At 37.3% G+C, this 26,346-nt stretch overlaps 1 protein-coding gene across 1 annotated transcript in view; it reads right to left on the reverse strand.

Annotated features, from left to right (window-relative positions):
• Window positions 1-26,346, reverse strand: part of KIF16B (kinesin family member 16B) — a 142,266-nt gene that overhangs the window by 50,557 nt on the left and 65,363 nt on the right. Inside the window, exons 15-23 of the mRNA XM_075707073.1 lie at window positions 25,089-25,226; window positions 19,688-19,770; window positions 19,400-19,488; window positions 11,218-11,250; window positions 10,797-10,850; window positions 7,990-9,345; window positions 4,342-4,500; window positions 3,393-3,498; window positions 2,798-2,848 (exon numbers count right to left, since the gene is read on the reverse strand). Of these exons, the coding sequence (XP_075563188.1) occupies window positions 2,798-2,848; window positions 3,393-3,498; window positions 4,342-4,500; window positions 7,990-9,345; window positions 10,797-10,850; window positions 11,218-11,250; window positions 19,400-19,488; window positions 19,688-19,770; window positions 25,089-25,226 (2,069 nt within the window). The remainder of the gene's footprint in view (window positions 1-2,797; window positions 2,849-3,392; window positions 3,499-4,341; window positions 4,501-7,989; window positions 9,346-10,796; window positions 10,851-11,217; window positions 11,251-19,399; window positions 19,489-19,687; window positions 19,771-25,088; window positions 25,227-26,346) is intronic.

Below are 26,346 nucleotides of genomic sequence, written 5' to 3' on the forward strand. Positions count from 1 at the left end.
AGAGATCTATACACTGTCTGCTTAGCACAGTCTATTTTCACTGTGGTATACAGCAGTACATGAATGTCACCTAATGAAGGTTTAATACTTCCCATGTTTTCATGGAGTAAGTAAACCAGATCAGCTAGCAGAGTTCTGAATTTACAGGACAATCGTACTCCATTTGAAAAAACTAAGTCATTTACTTCTGATGTCCAGTCAAGTGAAATCTGCATCAAATCACCTTTCAAGAGCTGATGATTTAAATAAACAGCATCATCCGTTGTAGAAATCAAAACACTCATTATGTCATGGCAAATTCTTTGAGTGAAGTGTTTGTTATAGGTAAATACTGTGAGTAAACCATCTTCAGCAGAACACAGAAGACTAATACTCTGTCCAGCAAAGCCAACTTCAATCTCCTTTATCGTGATGATGGGAACCTCATGAAACATTGCCAAGGAACTCTGGTAGATGTCTTGTTCGACTGACGAAACAACAACATACAGAACAGAGCTGAACAAAAGCAAGCAAGCAGGTTCTGGATCGGGTTTTTTGCAATTACCAACAGCAAGCCAATATATAGCTTTCAACTCCTCCATTCTAATACAAGGCAAGGAACAGGTCAAAAATTCCAACACTTTTTCCAGAGAACAGACCTGAAGCTTCAAAAAGACATCAGGAAAACACACAAATTTCTGTCTTAACACAAGACTGTTTTCCAGCTCTTCATTTTTACAACAGCACGCAAATCCTTCAGAGGGCTTTCTCGTACAGGCATCGGAGATTTCTGTGCTTACACACACCGCGATAGCCTCTTGCACAGGGTATTCAGGCTGAATGACTTTTTCAGTATGAGCTTTGGCGTCATCAGTAGAGTGGGATGTGTCTTGATTCATATCTGACTTGAATACATTTACTTGCAAGTTTCTTATAAATGGCAGATTTCTTATTAATGATACTGCTTGTGCACATCTCTCACTTCTGTCACACAAACTTCCCAACTCCTTAATTTGTTTAGAAACCACCGTACTGTTGAGCAGCTGACTACTGGTATCTTTGTAAAGGCAGGAAAGCTTACTGAAAAGATATCCCAAACCATAAGTGTGTTCTGGTCTCACATCAAAATGAGAAGCTACTGACTTAAAAGAAGTCAAATCAGAGGCTTTTTGTGTGGGAAGCTGAGAATTACTAGACTGGTCTTCAATTGTTGGGTGCACTGTCTTAAATGGGCTGTTTTCTTTACAACTTATTATTTCAGAATGCACATTAGACTGAGAAAAGAGAAGGCATGATATGCTGTTAAAGCCAGCCTGCTCATTAGCACCCATTAAGGATCCTACAGGAGACAGCTGTTTCAAGTGGGAACAATCAGATTCAGTTCTTGAGCTGTCACAATCCTGAGAATTCATTGTTTTATCATCAAAATGATTGAAATTTTCAACCTTGCAGAGCGAATAAGCCACGTTATTTAAGTCATGACTTTGTAAAGAAGTAGATAAAACGTTCTGATAAGGAACAGTCTTACTCTTTAAAGTATTAATATTTTTAGACTGAATTAAACTACTTTCAATGTCACAACAACAAGCAAGGCTCTCCTGTTCCAAATTACTCCTTTCATTCTCAATTGCCTTCTCTGATGTAAAAGGGGAGCAGATTCTTCCAGAACTGGAAAATAAATCCCACATCTCTGTATATTTCTTCTGTCTTTTATGGTCTCTTACTCCTGTGTTTTCTCCACACAACTCAGAAGCACAATTGCCATCTTTAGACATAAATGGAAAGCCATAATGTGGCTGCCACTGTTGACTTTTCTGTTAAAAATTTCAAAAGAAGAAAATAGAAATGTCTTTATAAAACCTTCTGATTTGAACATTTCTTAAATTGAGGATTGATTTTGATTCTGTTTGTACAATCATTCAAAATTGGTACAATCATTGTACAATCTCTCAAAATTAGAGAGAGAAAAATCCAACAGAAGTGATTGAGGTCTGATTCAGGAATGGTTGATCTTCCCAGCCCACCACTCCTTTTCCTTTGTACAGTATCCATTTCACTTGGTTTATATTTGCTTTACTCAAAAACCACAGGAAAGTCAAAGGGCAATGCAGAAATTTATAAGCCCTTTATCATTTTTCCACACATGCACAAAAAAGTAATCCTATACTATCCAAGATAGTGTAAAAAGTCCAACACAGTTTAAAAATAACAGTCTAAAAGTCAAAAAAAGTCCAAATTAGAGCTGTTGCAGCCCTCTGACTATTAACATTTAAATCCATAAAGGTATTTAGGATTTACTCACCAAGACAGGTAATTAACCATGGTTCAAGCAAAAGTTAGGCAACCAAATACAGTGGGAGGGAGCTAAGCCTCAGTTTAAAAATACATGTATGAATCCTTCATGACATAGGCAAATTTGCCCAGTGCTACTTGATAATATTACAGACACCCTTACAGTAGTGAGTTCACTATGAGTCAAAAATGTGAAGTGGTATTCTGAATTCAAACAACCTCTCCTCATTAAATGCTTTTATCCTCTAAAAATCAGGAAAGGGATACTGTTCCAAATTAAGAATCATGACAAAACAAGGAAGAAACATCCACAATAACACCACACCTTTCAAATAAGGAAAGAGCTATGCCCAATCTGAAAAAAATCACTTTAATTCCAGCTGGCAAAGTACATTGCTGTCTCTATTAGCCATTAATCTCGCTGTGAATTCAAAATTCTAATTATGCAGCTAAACATTAAGAAATTTAATTACAGGGCATGCCATAATTTAAGACAACCATTTCATTCTGACAAATTATGACCTACCTCATACTTCAGCTTGCGTTGAACAGTGCCATTATTAAGCCTCTCATTATCCTAAGAACAAAAAAGATACAGGTGATTATTAAAGAGAGTGTCTTTCTTGTATAAGTTAATTTAAAAGTATTTATAGGAAGAGACATTCTTTTTAATAGCCAAAACTAACTACTTTCTTATTGATATTTATTAAACCACTAGCTTAGAAGTCAATCAACCCAGTCTTCAGATTAATTAGATCACCAGTTTTTAAATGAGCATTTGTTTGCAAGTATAAGCAATTACCATTCTTCTGGATGGAATTTTATCAGTGTATTTTACAGACATAAAATGAAGATTTTTTTTTTTTTTATCTGCAAGCTTCCTATTGCCATTTACACTGTCTTCCCTGCAAAAAACATGGAATACAACATAAAAACAGCCACTGGGGAAAAAAAAGACGAGCAAAATCTAAAACTGATATCCCTGATTTACTGTTTACTTTTTTGGTAAATTGAAATTAAGTAAACATAGGAAAACATGAAAAATTAATGAACAACAAAACTAAATCAGTGGTTGCATATGGTGCATTGAAGGTCAGGACTTCCTACCCATCTCTGCTCACCTTTAAACTTTCTGTAGACCAGGACAGGCCAACATCATTATCCTCAGCTTTATGATGAATATTCTGGAGCCTTCTCTGCACTTCTTGTTCAATAAAGGCAGTTATCCTTCAAGATATAGAAAAGTTTAAAAAAGTATACCCTTAGATAAAAATCAAGACAGGCTACAGGGCTCTTTGAAACGCTTATGAACTCCAAGTGCTGCGCAACTCTTAATTGGCAGGCTCAACATTAGACCAGTTTTATCCCTCCTTAAGAAACATGGACTTCTAAGCAAGTGTTCATTTAACAGGCAAAGGTTAACCATTCGTTATCACAATTGGACAATTTAATGGACCACAAGTTAAGTCACTGCTACGCGTACAGCTATACATACAAGTGGCACTGAGGGTAAGAGAGATGAAGAAATAGAAGGCTGCGGTTGCATCTTTAGTTACTTAATGGTATGCTTTTATCACTTTTGCAATATCGGCAACTGGGGCTAAAAAAAGGTTTGGTCTCCAAACAGAAGGAACGTTCCAAGAGTTGATACTAACAACTGCACGTATAAGTGTAAAAAGAACAGAGAGGAAATAGATTTTAAGTGATACCAGGCAGCTGCCCTATTAAAAAAAGGCTTAAGACAATTTACTTTACTTTGCTGTTTCAAGTGTATATAAGGCAATAACATATAGACAAGTAACTGTAAACACAAAACCAATTCAAATACATTTAAGCCCACAGTTTCACAAACATCTGTTCTAAAACAAACTGTACAGGAGCAACAGATGAGCCTGTTGGTTATTTAAAGTAAAATACAGCTAATTAATTTTATTTCCAGACTAGTCTTTAAGTACAATTACAGTATTTAATTACAATCCGACTGTGGCAGAACAATCTTTCCAAATATTTCTCTTCTAAAGCTATTGTTTGCATTCATATCAAAATATTGCAGAAATGCAGGTTACCTACCTATCATCAACTAGCGGAGCAGCGGGTGGCTGTGGCTTTGTTGGGCTGGTAGGGGAAGTGGTATGGGAGAGTCTCTCTTCTAATGTTCCATGATTTCCTTTCTGACCACCATCACCCTCGTATATTTTTTGCTTCAGCTGCTGAATTTCCTGGTCCAGGCTATAAAGAGATCTTAAAATGTAATTTGTTTTGTTTTAGAGTTGATTCCCATAGTTCTTATGGGAAGTACTGTACTTACACTGGGATACATGTAAGTAAGATTGTACATATTAATATTTATGAAGATATAAAAATCGTAATTGTTCTTTCAGCATATTTAGATAGGAAAATAGAACAGCTCAAAAAACACATTACAACAGCAGTATTAAGTTAAATAAAACAACTTCAACAACTTCCAGTGTCAAAGGTATCTAACAGCACATTAAACATTCATTCATAAGACTTAACCTATCCATTAGGATCACTTGAATAAAGTTTCCTCATTGCAGAACTCTATCAATGAACTCAGTTATTAGCTTCCAGTGTGAAGTAAATGAATAAATGGGGGGAAAAAAATTAAAAACTCAAAATACAGGACTAATAAAAAAAAAATAAAGACAACCTAAAACAATGATGTGGCAAAACATATCCATAAGGAAAAAAAAAATCTTTAAATTGTGTACTGTACATATAAATCTTATTTTCCCGTTATTCCTTCTGTCTGTGTATATATTTTTGAAAATTTACTTACAAAATAAAACATCTAGTATTTATTTTATATACACACCTAATAAATCACCTTTTGAAATGGAAACCTCCTCACTTTCTTTAACAAATATATTTCATACCAGCCAGATTTATGCACAGAGTAGAATATGTAAAATTGGATACCATATTTTTGACTGAAAATGCCTGAAGCATCTAGTATAAAATAAGAAGCACTTCTTGCAATATTTATTACTTAGTCAAATTAAACTATATTATAACAAAGTAATCTGCAGAACACACTTTTCATTTGTAATGTAGCTGAGATTAGATTAGTAACACAGTAATAATCTTGCCTGTTTCCCTTACAACTTTTGCCTCTAAAGGCAATTGTTTTTCTAGAGGTCACTTGAAAATTAAGGAATAAAAGAAGTTTCTGCAAAAGCAGGGGAAACTATGCAGAGTTGGCATTCTACCACTTATCCTACAATTGCATATATCTAAATTGAAGTACAGTGCTAGAACTACTATATTACATCCTGGAGGTTAAAAGAAAAAATTAAAGAGATGATGAATGCTAAGGCTTAGGCTGGCATAAAGCAGGCTGAATCGTTACTTCATTTTCAGAGCACTTTTGGCAGCACTGCCAGAAGCCACCTGTTTCTTTTGATTAGCAGCAAAACAATCTCACATCCTGAGGGAAAGTGGATGGGAGATGGCTGATGTATATAGGAGAGTGTTTGCATCTACGGAAAATCAATTTAACCACAAAAATCAGAATTACATTAAAGGAACAAAGCTTATCTCTTGATTTGTAAACATCCTACCATCAAAAGATATCACTTCTATAGCTATAAACTTATCCAGCCATGTGATGCATCCATCAGTAAGTAGACTAAACTGCACCTTGCCACTTGTGAGAGATACATCCCGTTGTCGCAAAGATGACTCTAAAGTTGCTTTATGTTCATTCTATTGCCACAAACCTCTGCCAGTCAAGACAAAACATGTATGCACTATTCCAGTATAACTTAACTTCAAATTATCATTTTGGGGGTCATCCCTGTAGGTAAAAGAATTTGAGCTAATCTATTATTCAAACTGGAAAAAAAAAACCATTTTATCCAGTTATGACTGACTTATGCTCATAGAGCATTTCAAATGAATATTGCATTTAAACATTTTCAGAGAGTTCACACTGATCTGAACCAGAGCATATCATCACATAATGGTATCTAGATAAACAACAAGAAACATATCCAATTCATATGCTTACTATAGCGCCCAAGACATTGTGTACTCTGAAGTGTAAACTCAAACACAAGAGCGATAAGTAGCCTGAAACATTTAATATACTATCATGTATCTTAAGATTTTCTTCTGCCTCAACATTGATAAAAATATTCTGAATTGAATTATTCAGACCCCTGGGTGATTCATTGAAAGACTTCAAAGTTTTATTTAGTTTGTGCAAGCAGACTTTAAAGTAAACAAGGAAAAAACAAAGGGGGAGGGGCAGGGAAGAGACGTTTTTCACTTCCTTGGTATCTTTTCCAAACCTCAGTCTTGTAGCTGACAACATATTTTTTCACTTACCATACAACCCAGCAATCTCTCGAGGGCTAACTAAGCTGTCTATTTGTGGAACCTCCAGTTGTTTATAGCTTCCTTTAGTCAAGCAAGATGCTTAGTGTAGGAAACGAGATTTTATGTTCAAGACAATTATGAAAAATAATGGCAATATCCACAGTAAAATGATAAATCAGTATTGAAAATGCTTAACTAAAATTCACACAGCGTAGCTCTAAATGTTGAAAAAGTGACCTCTACACAGGGTATAGAAAGGAACTATTCTCTTCTGATAATGGTTTAAAAGGAAAAGGATACAGAAGAGCTCTTCAGTTTGGCTATAGGCAGATTTCCCTTTTCTGGTGTTTTTTCTAATCAAGCATCTGTTTGAAGGGCTTATGAAAGATGAGTCAGATATTTAGTGGAATATTAAAAAAACAAATGACAAATGCTACCTCAAGAAAAACCACTTCACTGTTTCACCAATAATCACAGGTTTTAAAGCTCTAGTATTAGCAAATCTGACAACACATTAAAAATGGCAATTCTGCTCTTTCTCCATCCTGCATGGATTAAATGCGTTAATCCCAGTGGATTTTTGCTCAGGCCAAAAACAAAATGAAAGATTTCTTCCTCTTCTTCCACACAGAAAGATCCTTCCTTACCTGAATCACTTTTCTCTGAGCCTCCCATACTTAGGCTGAATGTTATGCTACCAGATATCATGTGTATAACCGATGACATCGCTTCTGTACTTAAAATGGTTTATCATCACATAGGGCTGTACTAAAGCCTCTGTATATTTTCCAATGAGCTAAAAAACCACCATCAAATTTTACATGGATATATGGCTAGTCTATTTTCTTTAGCCCTGAAACCAATAACAAAAAATTAAACATTACACCTTACTCTGAATACCAGAAGTGTTCAGTATATCATCAGCCGAGAGAGACAGTTGGCAGCCTACTGTAACTATCAGTCTCCAAATCTTGAACCAACATCTAGCTTGTTACTAACAAAGAAACAAAATGTTATACATTAATATTTTAAGAGGAAAACAGTTGTTAAATGGTACATGTTTTTGTAAGGGCAGAACATAAGGTTGGCTGAGCTTTCTGAACAGGTAAACCAATTTACTTAAAGTACTGTGATGGCTAATGCGAAGACTAGACTGCTGAAGGTGGAGTAAGTTTCCAAACACAACAGAAACTAATGAGTGAGCAAGAATCCTTTAAAAAGCAACAGAGAGTTTCAATTCTGGGTAAACTACTTGAAACTCATCAAGAAACTCAAAAATTGGGACACGGAATGAGTCGCTCTCTCAGCTTCTAAGGTACAAAATGATTCAGTTTTTGCGGATAGGTTCTAATAAGCGGAAGCTACCACAACTCTTACCGTTCTCGGTCTTGTTCAAGGGCCTTCTGCTCTGCTTCTAGACTAGCCTGCAGACCTGCCTGTTCACTGCAGCTGTTGTTCAAGGTGGCAAGCTTCTGTTTCTGCTCTTCAATTTCAAAGTCTATCGTTGAACGACGTTGCAAAGCAGAGTGCCTCCTTTCTAACTTAGCAACAGCTTGCTCCAGCGCCTCTCTCTGCTGTTTTTCCCTTGATTCAAGGATTTCTTTTTCCTTTTTCCGAACCTTTTCTTCCTGACGAGCTACATTGGCTGTGAATTCAAAGGTTTCTTGAAGCTGCTGCAGCTGATTTGTGCTAGCTCTATACTGGGCAAGCTGCTCTTCTTTTTCTTCTATCTCTTTCTCTATTTGATAGAGAGTATTATCTAACCCTAACAAGCCCCTATCAAGGACTTCAGAAGCTCTTTGTTTTTCTTCCAGCAGAGCTGGCAAATGATTACTCTTCAGGTACTCAAGCTGGCGTACTTTAGATTGGAGCCTGTACTCTGCTGGCTTTATCTTATCAAATTCTTCAGCCTTGAGTACAGAATCCACAAAGTTTTCATCATCTCTCTTGAGATTTAAATGTTCTTCATGTGCAAATCTTAAGTGTTCCAGAGCTCTTTTTTCATCTGCTATTTCCTTTTCTAGGTGATCCATTTGTTGAACTAAATCTTTTTCCAAAATAGTCAACTGTTCCAGTTGTTTCCTTTTAAACTCTATGAAATCATGCTGTGCTTTTTCTAACTCTTCACAGTTTTCATCACCTTCAGATCGGGCTTCCTTGACTTTCAAAAGAGATTCTCTAATATCTTCAAGATCTCTTTTCTCTTCTTCAACTCTCTGTACATCCCCTCTCTTCAGGAGCTCTATCATGACCTGCTTCTCTCGAAGCTGTTCTTCCAGATGAGCCACCAGCATCACCTGCTCCCTTTCTTGTTCTTCAAGTCTCTTTTTTTCCAATTCCAGCTTAATATACTGTTCATCTTTTTCCTTTTTAAGTTTTTCTAGTTCACGGAAAATCTGCATTTTCTCTGCTTTTTCATTATGATTAAGTTCTTGTAGTCGCTGCAGCTCCTCTTTGACCCGGGCAAAAATTTCTTCCTGCTGCTTTTTCTTTTGAAGCTCTATCTCCTGTTGTTCCCGTAATCTCTCTTCTTCAAATTTTTCTTTTTCAGCTAGCAAATCCTTTAACCTGCTCTCAATGTGAACACTTCTCCGTTTCAGACTCTCCTCCTGTTTTCGAATTTGCAGCTGCACTATTTCTGTCTCTTTGCGCTGTGACTCTACTTCTTGCTGCATTCTTACAAGTTCTGCTTTGTCAGATCTTTGTTTTTCTTCCATCTCTTCTATTTGTTTCCTACAGTAAAACATTTACATGCAATATTTCAAACTTTTCTTTTTCTTTTTGTTCCAAAAGACAACATATCCCTTATAATTTAAAAATGTTTGGACAAGGATTTTGCAGTATATATAACGGTTTCTTTTTTTAATAGTTTTATTTTGCCACAGGTTAAGATCTTACATTGCTTGGAAGTGATTCAATGCATGAGACAAATGGTAAAGAGTTCATATAGTCTATTTCAACATAAAAAGTTATGGATATATGAAGTTATATGAAGACATGTTATATAGCACTTACATTAGTAGAAAATTAGACTGTATTAGTCCTGTCAAATCCAATAAAATGTTGATAGAACACATCCATGCACACAGTGAAGAGTAAATACATATATTTTTATATATACATACATTCTCATATACACAAACTTGTATAAAAGGACTTGATTAGAAATTTGCCTCACCAAATTTAAGCCAACAGATGAATTAAAATTATGTCTTCTCTTTAGGTGAACCCAACTGAATTATTGATAAACAGGATTATAGGATTAAGAACAGACATATTTGAGAGAGAAATTACTTTAAGACAAATTATTGTGTCCTATGCAATCTCTCTTTTAAAGGTTCTAGTGCATTCCAAATGAGAACAGACTGAGACTTGAAGGTCACCATTTTCCCCATAATATAACCTCCTGAATAGATGTAGAGACAACCTGCAAGTCGGTTGGTTATTTTGCGAGAAGTTAGTCAGATAAATTAAAGCACAAGCAAAGAAACTTCAGCACAATCTGCATTCAAATCCTATCGACATAACAAAGAGAATAAATCTCAGTGATTCTGTTGCATCATTTTCTGAATAATACGTTCTAATACTTCAGAGTTTCAGGGGTTTTCTGATGAGCCAGAACAGTCAGTTTTGCTCAGTTTGCCAGCTGACAATAATACTTTTGTTTGTACTTCAAACTGATTTTGAAATAATGTTCTGGTAAGTATGATTGGTATGCCCATACCAGCACTACAGTTTTATTTAAGAGAAGCAGAGTTTGTAACATGAGTTTTTCCAATCAGGATCCAATCCAAAGGCAACCAAACCATAACAAAAAAAAAAAAAAAAGCCTGGATAAAGAATGTAATTTGCCATCTTTCAAAATAATACCATGGAAATTAAGAGCGAGAGTAATATATTACATTTGTATAATCTACCCTCCTCATACTCTGTGTTTGGTATTTTCTTTGCTAAAGATCAGTTAGCTACTATTCAGCTTCTCTATCTGTCACTAGTCAGTAAGAATGAACAGTTCAAGAAAATAACCAAAATCTTCACAGAAGATAAAACAAAATAAAATTACTTATATCAGGATCCTCCGCTTGATGAGTAACACCGTGATTCCAAATTAATGATTTAAATGAGTCTATAACGTGTGTATATATACACACACGCGCGCGCGTAAAGACCACAGAGAATGTTACCTTTTACTCTCTAATTTTTCAAGCTCCTCTCGTTGTTGTCTCTCAAATTCTAGCCTGATTTAAAAAAAAAACAAAAAAAAAACCACACAGTAAAAAGGTTATTATTTCCTGAGTATCACAAAAAATAGGAAGATTTGATGCAATTCAGTGGTTTTTTAGAAGATTATAACAATAGTACAAATCAAAAGTTTTATAAAACTACTTTCTACAATAACAGAAAGTATTTACTTCATTAGGGTTACAAATTAGATATCATGCTGTCTGACACGAGTACAAACGGAAAAGTAAATTAATTTCTGGGGGAAAAAAAAAACTATTTAAAAAGTAAAGTTAAACGAGACAGATAAATGATTAGCATAGCCTCTGCAAGTTAACTACATGCGGACATGGCAATCAATACATAGAAATTGAATTTCTCTACCTTAGACAGATCGGTCCTTTTACAGGGAAAAGACTGCCATGGGAGGCAGGGGTAAACAGAGCAATCAATTAAGAAAGGAATTGATAGAAAAAACATATTAGTGGTACAGAATATTTTAAAGTCAACAACAGTTTGTTTTATTAGAGGTTAAATTGGTTAGATTCCTAGAACATTTGTCACATTACAAACCCGAAAGTAAAATTTAAATAATTATTCTTTCTAAACACGTTTTTCAAACGCCAATAATAGTTAAATCAATGCTCCTGCTCCTATGGTTTGTTAACTTGGCCACTTCTGAGAAAGGAAAGATCTACAAAACTATGCTACAGCATGCTCATAGTTCTCCCTTTTTCTCCCAAGGAAAAAAAAAAAACAAACCTCAAACATTACCATGATGTAATCGGTGAGGCTGAAAAACCTCAAATTCCTGGAAAGTGCAACATTCAAGCACAGAACAGAGTTCAAACCCATTTATCCAAAATATTTTGAGATTTTGATGTAATTAGTTTTATAAGGTTCTGAAAAATTATGGGAGAGTATTTTATGTCATTTTTAATATCAGCTCTTATTACACTTGTACAGAAGTCTTGCTCTTATTTTAATTTCCTTTGAAAAATTTATGAGTTTTTAAGGAAATTTTTCAAAATAAGTATTAAAAAAGCATAGAGAACCTACATATGGACTGAAATATTCAACCAAATACACAATTATCCAGTTATTTCAGGCCTGCTACAGCTTAAGGAGTTTGCAGGTTAGTGAGACAGTCCACAAACACTGAAAAAATGCAAGACTGCACCACACCGAGCCCAGAGAGTTGTGGTAAATGGTGTTAAGTCCAGTTGGCAGCCGGTCACGAGCGGTGTTCCCCAGAGCTCTGTTTTAGGGCCAGTCTTGTTCAATATCTTTATCAATGATCTGGATGAGGGGATCGAGTGTGCCCTCAGTAAGTTTGCAGATGACACCAAATTGGGTGGGAGTGTCGATCTGCTGGAGGGTAGGATGGCCCTGCAGAGGGACCTGGACAGGCTGGACTGATGGGCCGTGGCCAACTGTATGAGGTTCAACAAGGCCAATTGCCAGGTCCTGCACTTCGGTCACAACAACCCCATGCAACGCTACAGGCTTGGGGAGGAGTGGCTGGAAAGCTGCCTGGCCGAAAAGGACCTGGGGGTGTTGGTCAACAGCCGGCTGAACATGAGCCAGCAGTGTGCCCAGGTGGCCAAGAAGGCCAACAGCATCCTGGCTCGTGTCAGGAATAGCATGGCCAGCAGGAGCAGGGAGGTGATTGTCCCCCTGTACTCGGCACTGGTGAGGCCACACCTGGAATACTGTGTCCAGTTTTGGGCCCCTCAATACAAGAAAGACATTGAGGTGCTGGAGCGTGTTCAGAGAAGGGCAACAAGGCTGGTGAAGGGTCTGGAGAACAAGTCTTATGAGGAGCGGCTGAGGGAACTGGGGTTGTTTAGCCTGGAGAAGAGGAGGCTGAGGGGAGACCTTATCGCTCTCTACAACTACCTGAAAGGAGGTTGTAGTGAGGTGGGTGTTGGTCTCTTCTCCCAAGTAGCTAGCAATAGGACGAGAGGAAATGGGCTTAAGCTGCACCAGGGGAGGTTTAGGCTGGAAATTAGGAAAAATTTCTTTACGGAAAGGGTGGTCAAGCATTGGAACAGGCTGCCCAGAGAGGTGGTGGAGTCACCATCCCTGGAAGTGTTCAAAAAACAGGTAGATGTGGCACTTTGGGATATGGTTTAGTCTAGTCTACCCTTGATTGGTTTAGGTGGGCTTGGTAGTGTAGGTTAATGGTTGGACTGGATGATCTTAAAGGTCTTTTCCAACCTAGACGATTCTATGATTCTATGATTCTAAGGTAACTTCAAGTATTTGACAAACTTCAGTTTAAGATGTCATGACCACAATTATGTAGACAGTTTTTTTAAAGATAAGGTATTTTTAATATTTATTTCCCGAATCATAAAAATGCCTACCACAAAACTGAATTGCCCTTGGAAACATGAAAAAAAAAAAAAAAAAAAACAACCCACCAGTAATCTAATATTTATAAAGCAATTTAAATGAACTTTGATTCCTATACGCTCAAGAAGCATTTTCAAACTAATCTTTCTCCAGTATTGCAGTGGTTAAACAAATTCCATTTTTCCCTATTTCTCACAAATTCACTTTAAAAAATACCTTCTACAATGCCTAAGAGATTAGCAAATGTAGATTTTTACACACAACTCCAGACACCTGGAGCCTTCATGTGAATGTCTCACCAAGCGCCCCTTCTCATTTGTATTAAGACTGCCTAGGATGGGCACTTCTGGGCACTATTCTCAACATTACAGCACAAGGAGAGATGACAACAACTTAGTATTTTTAATTTTATCATAATTTCTGTAGCAGCAATGCAAAGACCATGAAGTTATGCAAAGAGAGCAAAAAGCAATCTTAAGGGACCTTCAGAAAGCTTAATTTAATGGTTACCATGCACTTCCCTGCCCCTTTTTCTTTTTTAAGCTATACCTCAAAAGCCCTCGCTTTGGCTATGGTCTACCTCTGGAACTCATAGCTGTTAGTTATCACTTCTTACCTAGGGCTTGGGTGACAAATGCCACTTCTTCACTATGGGGGTGGTGAGGCACTGGAACAGGTTGCCCAGAGGAGTTGTGAATGCCCCATCCCTGAAGTGTTCAAGGCCAGGTTGGATGGGACTTCGAGCAACCTGGTCTAGTGGAAGGTGTTCCTGCCCATGGCAGGGGGGTTGGAACTGGATGATCTTTGAAGGTCCCTTCCAACCCAAACCATTCCATGGTTCTATGACACCCAACATTACTTCAGTCCAAAATAATATAGACCCAGGGGAATATAGCTCTGGTCTGTGAAAATGCAGATGTCTGTTGGGCACTATCAGATGTAGACCATCTTTGCTTAGATACCTGGCAAAGACGATTTGCAAGTATCCCCATGCTTGGTTAAGCCATAATGAAGTAAAATGTTTCAGATCAGCTAATGTAATGTGCAAAACCCACAGCAAAAATCTTTTGATATTTTGACTGTCCTATAAAACACATAATTTGGCAAACATATTTTATATATGCATAAAAATGGTAACTAGCTTTTGACTGAGATCTGATACAAGAAAAATGAGCCATCATAGCAATCAGTCTGATATAAAAACAGGTCAGTGGTGAAAACTGTTTGATTTTCAATTTGAGGAAGTGTCTATATAATACCTTCAAGATTGGTGGCATGACAATCAGTTTTACCTTACACTGAAATGAAGCTGGTGGTGCTCAAAAGGTTGTTCAGGAAGGAGGAAAGAACCATGCAGAAGTGGTTCTTTCTCACTGAAAATGGCTATTCCCCAAAGCCAAATATGGATCATCATCAACACCCCAATCAACAGCTTCCAAACACTACACCTAGCTGTTTTAAAAATGCATATTCAATGCATTTTAGACAAGTAAATACTCCTATGAAGAGAAGGGCTAACGCAGCCTGGTGTTTTGCTGCTGCGTAGACCTGGTGGTGCTAAAGAAGGTCTGAGCTCCACTGAAGGCTCTCCTGCCACAGGGTTATTCACAGTGCCTCTATTCTCTATCAAAGGCACTTACGCTGCAGCCTTTATTTCTGCAGGGGTAATAATGATGCCTGTCTTTCTTAGCTGGCTGCCTATTTTCTCAATATATTGAGGAATTCAACACTTTTGAGACAATTACCTCAGCAGTATTTGCTTCAAACTGGTTATGAGTTCAAAGTTATTTCAAGGCAGGAGAGAATCTGGGGAGGCAGGACAGGCTGTCAATGATTGCAGAAACCTTGTTTCTTTAAGAAGCTAGTAAAAAAAGAAATCTCAGTATCACCAAAAAAAAAAAAAAAAACCAAAAACAAACCACCAACCACCACTGGCTATAACAAATCACTGCCAGTTTTACAAAGCACAGATGCAAGACTGAGTTTTCCAGTTTAGTCTATCCATAATAAAAATCTTTTTCTCATAACCTCTACTCCCTTTATTACTGTGAGCTCTACTGTGAATAGAAAAAGAAAATATTAGCTTGAAATTAAAAAGAAAGAAACATACAGATATTAACAACTAGAATCCACTCTGTCTTCTTTTGTAGATCTACCACAAAGGAACTTAATCTGATCAGTGTTAAATTACATAGTCACCATCTTCCTGGAAAACGTGGCATACCTAGTGATAAGAGCAGTGTAGATAAGCTGCAGAGAAAGGAAGTCAGTTCTACTAGCACAGTACTACAATAGCTTAATTTACACAGCACAAAAGTGCGATCTGGCACTACATCTGCTAGGAAAGACTGAGTACTGGCAGAACTACAAAGATGTTACAATGCCACTCAGTAGCCCAATTTATGAGATTAATTTAAAAAAAAAAAAAAACCAAACATCCCATGCTAAATCCATGACAAGACCAAGGTTTCTCATGAGTGGTTTTAGAGTTACAGTATAATGTAGCTTACAAAAGGTCCACAAAAGAAATCTTCAGCATAAATCTATGTGCAAAATTCTATTTTATCCAAAGCTTATTATCTGAAGCAGTGTTGCATGACACCAGATTAAAGACAAAGACTGGAAGCAAGCAGAACAAAGAATTTTGAATGTTAAGCCAAAATTTTATGCAACTATCTCCACATATGGGAAATCAACAGCAAAACAAAAACCACACACACCACAAAAGCCACATACAAAGACCACCCATCTGAAAACACAATTAAAGATAACTCTGATTTTCACATGGGAAAGATACAGATAGTAAGCAAGATCCATCATTTATCTGCTTTCACAACAACTGAAGGTAATACCCCACAGGCTCTTCTGCCATTGATTGTTAAAGATGCTAGATCTTATAAGCTGTTTATTGCAACCTACAGAAATTGCAAACTTAGCTACCAACCTTTAGGTTATCAATACTGAAACTGGAAGAAAAGGTATTCTTAAAAGTGCTAAATTAACAATAGGTGGAATGCTAGTCAGCTACAGAAGTCGCACAAAAACACCCAGAGGGCCATCTATTGAATCTACATCTACACTGCTGGTGGGCAGTATACCATTATGTTACGAGAAACCGATACTACAATCTATTGTCATAAAGGATCATAGCAAAGGACCACATCCTACATTGTTCCTGACGGGGAAAGAAAAAAATCCAAACCAAATTTAGTGTAGGATATTCTTTTCCATCTGCACTTTTCCAGGAAGCAAGACGCTCACCCCCACCTAACGCCCCGGGTACAATAACCCTGCCTTTGATACCCAGAGATCAGATTTATTGAACGTTTTACCCAGGCTGACCACAGTCACCACTCAGAATAACCACTGCAGCACTGTACTTGCTAAGCAGCATTCCTAGCTGGAAGTACAGAGCTCAAGCATTCTGCAAGCCGCCTAACTCTTTACAAATATGATGCCATTAGCTTTGAATTATTACTAAGGCCTAAATGCTAAGGGTCTGCTTTATTTAAAACTTACTCTTTTCTTTAACTTGCATTTACCCCAACCACCTTTTCCCCTTAAAGTAACACTTTCTGCAGAATTACCTCTTTGGGACAAGCCCACCACCTCATCAGAAAAACCCCAATGCTCTCACAAAGGAGGAGATGGAAAGAAAACAGTGTTAGCATCAACATAAATAAATTTAAAATTGCCATGGAAGCCCAGACTAAGCTGAAAAGCTGCTGCTGCCAAATTGCTGTACATAAAGATGCATCAATTATGGAAGATGCTTTCTTCTACTGATTTGCAAGACCAGGGCTCAGTTAAACTGCAGTGCAAACTTCAGAGCCTACCTTCTCTTTGCAGCAGTCATAGAAGCAGTGAAATTCATCATATTTGAGGTTTGTGGTTTGGTGGGTTTTTTGTGGGGTGGTGGTTTTTTGGGTTTGTTTTTTTTTAAATCCCTGAATCCCTGATGTATTAGGATGACACCTGCCTCTGCACTGCATGGGCAATAATATTAGGTATGGCATCTATTGTTTTAAACACAGTTAAAGCATCTAAAGATGGGGGAAGAGTTTAAATTATGAATATGCAACCATAAGCTTCCTCACTTAGAAAAACATATGTACATAACAGTGACTATGGAACAACCTCAGACAGGTTTTATTGCTCACAAACAAAACAGTCATGCAGATCTGCATTCTTCCTGTAATGTGAGCTTTAAGCATAATCCTTTCTTGTGTTTACAAATTAGGTGGGACAAAATATCTATTCCTGCAAGCCAGTTCACAAAGATTAATTGATTGCAGACTAGCAGGAGAATATCAATAATTAACCCTCTGCTCGTCGTTTATAGTCTAATAAAACACAGGCATGAACGTGTTCAGGAATATGAAGAGTATTTCACATAATCTTATCCTCAATTTCAACAGCAACAGCGCGCTCATAATCACACCCAAGAAAGGAAAATAAAAGTTATAAGAAGTATTAGATGAGAAAAATGGTAGTGCTTCTAAAACTTGCTGCATATATTGATAACTTAATTATATTATTCATACTGTTTGATTTCCATGAAAGCAAGGCAAGATGTTTGACGAACTGATAAGGAAAAAAGAAGCTATATTCCACAAAATATATTAGGTGAAAAAGAATTTGCTGCAATCTACTCCATCATAGAGACAATCAAGTCATATTTGAGGGTTTGTTTTTCTTTTTTTCCTGAGGGTCACAGGAAAAATCCTCTCTGTAAAACACAATTTGGCATTATCCAAAGACAGTATGAACTCCTTGTGCAGGGAATTATTCTTCAGCCTACCTTTAACTGGGCCTTGCCCACGCCATTATATTTTGCTGCAAATCTGAAAGACTAGAAGCGAGGCAATGCTGAAACAATCTGTCCTACTCTATGCTGACTTTGCGGTCAAGGTCAGTCCTGTGCAGTATAATGCAAATATTTGTTACAGTATTGTAACAGAGTAACGTTATTAGTGGGGGAAAAGCCCACAGTAGCTGATCAATAACCAGAGGTAACAAAAAACAGCCAGGAACTTCCCCCAGCCCACAGAAAATATAATACTAGCAACTGTCACTAGAAGTTTTTAGATCAAACTATCTGAAAAGCTAAAGAAATAGAAATGTATACATGTTCTTTTTTGACCTTCTCTTTCATCTCTGAAAAAAGATATAATTTATGAGCAACTAGCTCTCACTATCTTGAGATCTCTGTAGGTAGCTCAGTAGCAAAAGAGTAACAGTCACATTTGAAGCAATGTTATTACACATATTCACTATTTAAGACATTGTTTAACTTGAAGTTATTATTACGTGTCCAATCTTCCCAAGTTCTAATGGATAAAGAGCAACCCCACAGTAAAAATCAGGAATAAAGCTGCACTATCCAAGCCTGTAATTCAATTTATGGCCAATTTTTCAAAAGCACATAGGTGGTTAAAGTGCCTCATCTCACACTCAATTCAAAACACAGGCACTAGCTATTGAAAAAAAAAAAAATAGAACAAAAACACCATCAATTCTCTGTTAAGTCATTTTAAGAACACTGGTAAAAACATTAAAAACAGCTTCTCTACAATAAGCAGTCTATGTCATTGTAAGTGTATAATAAAAACTGTTTTCCACATCCTAACTTGGCCACCTACTAGGAGGTATATAGGTGAGAACATAAGACATTCATTTCCCAGCCTTTTTATTCTTGTATTGGTATTACATGAACTCAAAAACCCCTTGATTTTCAGTTTACAACGCATTTTTCTCAGGAAAAAAAGTTAGCTTGTAATTCCAAAGAAAGCATAAACATAAAATCTGCCATGTCATTATTGTGCTGAACTGCCTTGGTTATAAAAGAAATGTTGTCTCCCGGACTCCAGGTACTACAACTTTTTTTGCATTAGATCTATCAGTGTGGCTGTTTGCTGGTGCAGTTACTCTTCTTACATTTAAGTAGAGAAATCCCAGGTAAAAGCAAGTTCTAAGCAGGATGGAACTTTCCTCAGTGTCCCTTCACCCCATTTTCTAGCATGGACCAGTTCAAATAACATTTCTGAAAAGTTCTGGCTTCATTCAGAAGCCCATTATTTAACAAGCCTATACTATTAACCTGAATATATATAACAAAATATTTTCTTTTACTGCCATTTGGAACATTCAAACCACTAAAATGAAGAACGGTTGCAACTTTAATAACTGCATTTTAGAATATACTCACCCTGGATTATAAAGCATAACCGCTGACAGGTTCTCACAAGATTTTGAAAGATCTGTCATAGACAAGCTGAAGGAAGACAGCAGTCCACTCTAACAACAGACCATAAAATAAATGTATTAGACAAACACTGATGTGCTTACAAATTCTTACTTTGTTTCACTTGATGAAATATTAACTAATGTATGTGAAGCAAATAAAAGAAGTATTCTACAACAATCAAGGTATGTCTATGTTAACAAGAAAATTGTAAAAAGGTTTAAAATTCCCCAAACACTGATTTAATCTCACCTTTCTCTTTTCCCTTAGCTTAGCAGCTTCTTTGGGGTGGTTAAAGCGAAACATATTGGTTCTTCCAAGTAATATAACAGCACCTGATGAGAAAAAACACACACCATTCACTGACAACATACTGTACCTGAAAACACCAAGTAATTTTTCAGACACGCAATATGTAAGCAAAGACTTCCATTAAGCACAAACAAAACGAAAATGCATTTCGACAATTCAAGTGTATAACAATGCATAGTTCCAGCTACATTAACTGATGTACACAGTTTATTCCTTAGTCTTCCTACTTAAAAAAAAACAACCAAAAAAAACAACCACCAGACACATATTCAGCACACAAAGGTCAATCATGTTCATGCAGTTCAGTTAAAGAATAAATATAGGTAGAGGAAGCAGTGGAAGCAGCTGCCCCAATTTGATCTATGCACTCTTCAACAGTGCTACTTTGGAAGCCAACGGTAGGTACCAGATACAATGGGAACGTCCGTAAATCTGACTAACAACAAACTTGTCCATCCACTACTGACTGCAGTCAGGTTTGAATCCACCTACATGAAAGCTCCAGATATCCATAATTTGTACTCTTACTTACCTTTTTCTTCTCTATGTTGAACAACACTGAAGTTTATCGTCACTCAAAATGGGATTATTAGACTTTTATACCCAATAGCTATTTTCTGAAGGAAGAACCTTGAATAATTCATATTGCTCAATGTACAGTCATTATTGTATCTCATCAGTTAAAAGTGCAGGTCACAAATAATGAGATTCTGCGTAATTCTTATCATATTTTAAAGACAATGGCACCAAGATTAATACTTTCCATCTCAGAAGTATATTGTCAGTGATGTCTCACTACTGTCATAACATGGAAGTCTTCCAAGTTAACCACCACAGAATCAAGCATTTATCTGTCAGTTGGTATGAGGCATTTTTAAAAAGAAAAAGGACTCCATTACACTCACAGTATGAAAAAACCACACTTAGACTGTTCATTACAAACAAATTCTTAACATCTGAGAATGAAATGCTGTCCTTAATAAGGAATGCTCCTATTAAAATTAGCTTAATTAGGAATATCAACCCAAGTAAGGTCATCCGGTCTTGGCAAATAAACAGCAAAAAGCACTATACTCATGACATCATTTCTTGCTGTCTACACAACGCCTCAATTTTGGACAATATGAACAGTTTACCTCAGTCTAATCTTAAAAAGAATTACCTTTCATAAATCTGTATGTAGGTTTGTATTGCAAAGTCATTTTGATACCACCTCTAATTTATATGAAGACCTTTCCTTTGAAAAGTGCACTGGGCATACTTTTTATGTAAGCATATTAAAAGGGATCCCTGACGGTCACGACTGCTGTAGTGGAAGGGCTAAAACTGGTTTTAGTCTAGCACTGCTTCATATGGTCACAGTTGTCCCAAACATTTATCTGTTCCACTCTTGCTGACTGCCTGGAGGGGGATTTTGTGACAGTGAGGACTTCTATGAAATTCCTTCAGTTACTTTCAAATGAAGATAAAAATAATTAATTGTAAACATTTTTGACCATTTTACTAGGTAGAAGCAACATAAATTAATTCAAATTTCAGAATGAATAGTTATAGGTATGTGTTCCTAACTTCTTGAATTTAAAAGAAAACAGGAGAGAGAGGCTTAACAGCAAGCACATGACAGTCAACCCCAGATGACAGATCATATGAACACCGCCTATGTTTCTCTTTTAGTACTTCTCTGAATCCTATGATCATTTTTGTATTATTCTATTATTAAGGAAAAACTCTACAATCTTAATTCCCACTTGACAGAACTTAGATAAAGCATCAACATCACAGCCTCTTTAGAAAAAAAAGGCTAGACAAAACCAAGCAGTCGTATTTCCTAAGCACCAGGTTCAGTCATCCGCCGTTGTACAATGCAGCTCTCCATCAGAAGGCAAGTATGCAAAGTGCAGCATAAATGTCGTCATGGAAACATAACCGGATTTGCTATGGGGTTTGCTTTCCATTTATTTACTGTAAGCAACAATTCTTATTCTCCTTGAATGTTAAATGGCAAAGAAAAAAGGTTTGTCAAATACATTGATAGTACTAAGAACAACAAAAACTAAGCAAAAAACTCTTTATAATTTGTGAAGCTCTGATCTCGCAATTTAACTGGTTGACTCCAAAGCATAAGTGACCAGAGAGCATGGGGGAAGGGGGGAAAGTATATATGAAGAATCCTGTTGAATGTCAACAAGCATCACTGATCCACACCGAGCAATCTTCTAGAACTATGCAAACAAATGTAATGATACATAGGATCTTACAAACTTCTAAAAGTCACTTTTTTGTTTTTAGAAGTTATTTTTTTATTAACAAGCTATAAAAAAAAAAGCAGTGGGAGGTTACGTTAACTACAGAAGGGCTGGCAGTTTGGCCTAAAAACTGGAAAACTTGGCTTAAGTTGAGGATAAATTTAGAATCATAGAATCATTTAGGTTGGAAAAGACCTTTAAGATCATCAAGTCCAACTGTTAACCTAACACTGCCAAGTCCACCACTAAACCATGTCCCTAAGCGCCACATCTACACATCTTTTAAATACCTCCAGGGGTAGGGACTCAACCACTTCCCTGGGCAGCCTGTTCCAGTGCTTGACAACCCTTTCCATGAAGAATTTTTTCCTAATATCCAATCTAAACCTCCCCTGATGCAACCTGAGGCTGTTTCCTCTTGTCCTATCGCTAGCTACTTGGGAGAAGAGACCAACACCCACCTCACCACTACCTCCTTTCAGGTAGTTGTAGAGAGTGATAAGGTCTCCCCTGAACCTCCTTTTCTCCAGGCTAAACAACCCCAGTTCCCTCAGCCGCTCCTCATAAGGCCTGTGCTCCAGACCCTTCACCAGCCTTGTTGCCCCTCTCTGAACACGCTCCAGCACCTCAATATCTTTCTCGTATTGAGGGGCCCAAAACTGGACACAGTAGTCCAGGTGTGGCCTCACCAGCACTGAGTACAGGGGGACAATCACCTCCCTGCTCCTGCTGGCCACAGCATTCCTGATACAAGCCAGGATGCTGTTGGCCTTCTTGGCCACCTGGGCACACTGCTGGCTCGTGTTCAGCCGGCTGTTGACCAACACCCCCAGATCCTTTTCGGCCAGGCAGCTTTCCAGCCACTCCTCCCCAAGCCTGTAGCGTTGCATGGGGTTGTTGTGACCGAAGTGCAGGACCCGGCACTTGGCTTTGTTGAGCCTCATACAATTGGCCTCGGCCCATCGGTCCAGCCTGTCCAGATCCCTCTGCAGGGCCATCCTACCCTCCAGCAGATCAACACTCCCACCCAACTTGGTGTTGCCTGCAAACTTACTAAGGGTGCACTGGATCCCCTCGTCCAGGTCATTCATAAAGATATTGAACAAGACTGGCCCCAAAACAGAGCCCTGGGGAACACCACTTGTGACCGGCCACCAACTGTATTTAACTCCATTGACCACAACTCTTTGGGAGTTTAAAGTAAAGGACAAATTCTAATTGTCAATATTAATTCAATTACCTCTAGCAACCCTACCATATGTTCTCAAGAATAAAAAAAAATATTGTAGTAAGTTACATTTACATTTTTTGTAAATGTAAATGTAAATTCTGGCCACATTAGCCAGAATACATAAATGCTGGAAGTAATCTGTAGAAGGAAGTGGTAATTAATTAATATGCCTTTTTTTTTTTAAGTCCATGACAGTCTGAAAACTAAACACATTTTCAAACGAACAGTTATTAATGATGAACGGAAACATTTAAATATATCAGCAGTTAATCAGCATTACCTAAAGCAGATATTTAAGGAGGCTGGCACTTCACACTGTGAGACTAAATGCTAACCCAGCTAGGATACACGGATTGTGCATGATTTGTTACACTAGTTATTTCATCAGCTTTGCCCACCTGGTATCATAGCAGCCATCTTTCTGTCACATTCAGTCTGGTTACACAGGCTACAGGTCAGCTTATGCAGCCCCCCCCCCCCCCCCCCCCCATTTAGTCACTCAAAACAACCCTTTCCCCTTTTTTCGAGTTGCAAATTTCTTTATACAGACAGAAATTTGGGAGAAAAAAAAAAACAAACCATGTTTCCACTGTTCACAGTACAAAAATCAAGTTGTTATGTACACCTGGAGGAGGGAAATAGCATCCAAACTGCTATTTTCTTCTGAGGCACATCAAACCTTTACTGCCTTTGAAATGCAGTAGGATAAAGTAGAGTCATTGCAATTGCAGTCCTTATTGTTTACAGTGTTATTTGCATTAACGTCAATGTTTCTATTGCTAATAATTTATCAATGGGATTTATCCAAATATAAGACAAAGGGGGCTGGGCTTTCTTTTCCCCCCGCCCCAGTATCTGTAACAGAAACAAGTGCATACGTCTCTCATTTTGCATGAAGAAATAGACACTTTACAAAATCAACGTCCCCTCTCTACACCAAAACTCCTTACTTTCTGAAAGGAGACTTTTGAAGCACTTAATTGAGTTCAGAAAAGATACAAGACCTTCCTTGTTCAACACTGCATTCTTCCTTTGTTCGAATAAGCTTACTCTGAAAGCTTCTTTCCAGGAGTGTTAAGAGACATTGCTTTTCTGCAGCTGAGCTGTGTCACAGCCTCACTCCTAAACAGGGCTTCAGCTCATTGCTAAATGGGAAGATATTCTGGGTGCTCCTGGAAGATAAAACATCCCAATCGTCTGCCGCAGCACTCACCGGATTACTTGTTAGCCGGTCCTTCCCAGGCCAACACAATAAACCTTTATTCCCAGCTGTCCCAGATGCTTTTTCATTTCCAGATTTTAAAGCTGTTATATTAAAATTATAATTCTCTAAACTTCCTCCATAAGTTTTAGCTTCCTCCTTTTTGTCATTTCCCTACAGCTGCAGTGAACAGATAGTCCAACTGAATCTCCTGCTATACAAGGGGATTTTGGCAATAACACTAAGTAGGACCGGCCTGAAGCTCAGGGGGCAGGGGGGGAAGGTGTCACTGACATGATTTTAGTCCTATAGAGACCAATATTCTTTTTCTTAATATCACAGCAACCTAAGCAATCTGGCATGGAGTTCACTTTATGTATAAACGTTGAATGAAATCAAATGGTAACTATCAATTCACATTCAAGATTATGAAATGGCTTAAATTAATGAAGAATCCTCTTTCTTTTCACCACATGGCAATTCTTTGACAGAACAAAACCTCCGTGGCTCTCCTGACCACTTTCAGCTGCAGATGCAAAGAAATTAAAAAAATTAAAATTAATTAAACAATAAACCCTTCATATACACTCAGATTTTTTTCAGTGCTGTCGCCAGAAAGAAACAAAGATGCTGTATCAAAAATGACACTACTCTGGGTAATACCTTGGTTTAGGTGTGTGGCCTCTGTAACCTGAATACCATTCACAGAACACTGCGCTCCATTCAGTGGTATTAAATTCACAGTACCATTGAGATTTTCAAAGATGCAATGCTCACTTTCCAAATCAAGGCCATGAAGAACTAAATACAAAGAAATAACATAATTAATCTCTTAACGACTACTAAGATTAGCATACTGATATTAATTTATTAAGGACATGTTGCTCTACATATTTGAGAGTATCTTTTCTCTTTATTCTGGACAATGTTTTTTTCCTTCCTTCATCACCTCCTGCATGCCTTAAATGTCAATGCTGTTTATTGTTTTATTGTAGTGGAAAGAGAAGTGTGTTGGGTTGCTTGGGTTTTTTTTGGTGTAATGCTCTTTCCTCCTGTGTTTTAGCACCAGATTAGTAAATGTTTCTTTCCTTCTGACAGCAAACAGGAAAGTAAAATTTACATATTTGTAGAGACAAGGTTTTTTGACTGGTTTCTGGGAAATAATGAGAGCTTCTTGACTTTAAAGCAACCATGCTTAAATCTGAAAAGACAGGATATAATCTGTGATTGTAGACTAACAATGACGGCTGAAATAAGGTTCTCATGTTCTTACATTCAGGCCTTTTATTAATCAGTTATGCTACTTGGTCTCTTCTTCAACTCATGTATGATTATCTCTACCTGTATTAATACCACAAAGCAATGCAAGTTTGCTAGTTTCATGAAATTTATATAGAAATTTTAATCCAGGCATCTTTTGACCCACAAAAATACACCAAACTAAGTTATTTGACTCCCATTCTCTCACCTGAGAATTAAAGGATGCAGTTTTTAATGAAACTGCCTTCAAGCAACATATGTAACAGGGCAGTCCAGTTCTGGTAGTTAGTTGCTTTGACAAGAAGTGAATAAGAAAATCGGTACAAGAAGCCTACCTACTTTTTACTAACTTCCAGAATTTTCTTCAGCTCAAATCCAAAAAGTCCAAAGACTGCTTCAGGTATAACAATACTGTCATTATACAAAGATTAAGAGAATGACTGTGCAGTAATTGTGACAGGTGCTGTATTAAAAAGGATGGTATTTTTACAGGATGCTATTTCAAGAGAAGCAAGAAATGAATTAGTAACAAGTATATGAATATGAATAAATTTTAAGCCCACAAGCTATTCTAGAAGTCATGCTCTCTGAAGCGAATCCCACGTAATTCAGCTCTTAAATTTTCTAAAAATTAAAATATGCAAGAACATAGAGACAACTA

The sequence above is a fragment of the Pelecanus crispus genome, chromosome 3 (genome assembly GCF_030463565.1).
Source record: "Pelecanus crispus isolate bPelCri1 chromosome 3, bPelCri1.pri, whole genome shotgun sequence".
NCBI classification, from domain to species: Eukaryota; Metazoa; Chordata; class Aves; order Pelecaniformes; family Pelecanidae; genus Pelecanus; species Pelecanus crispus.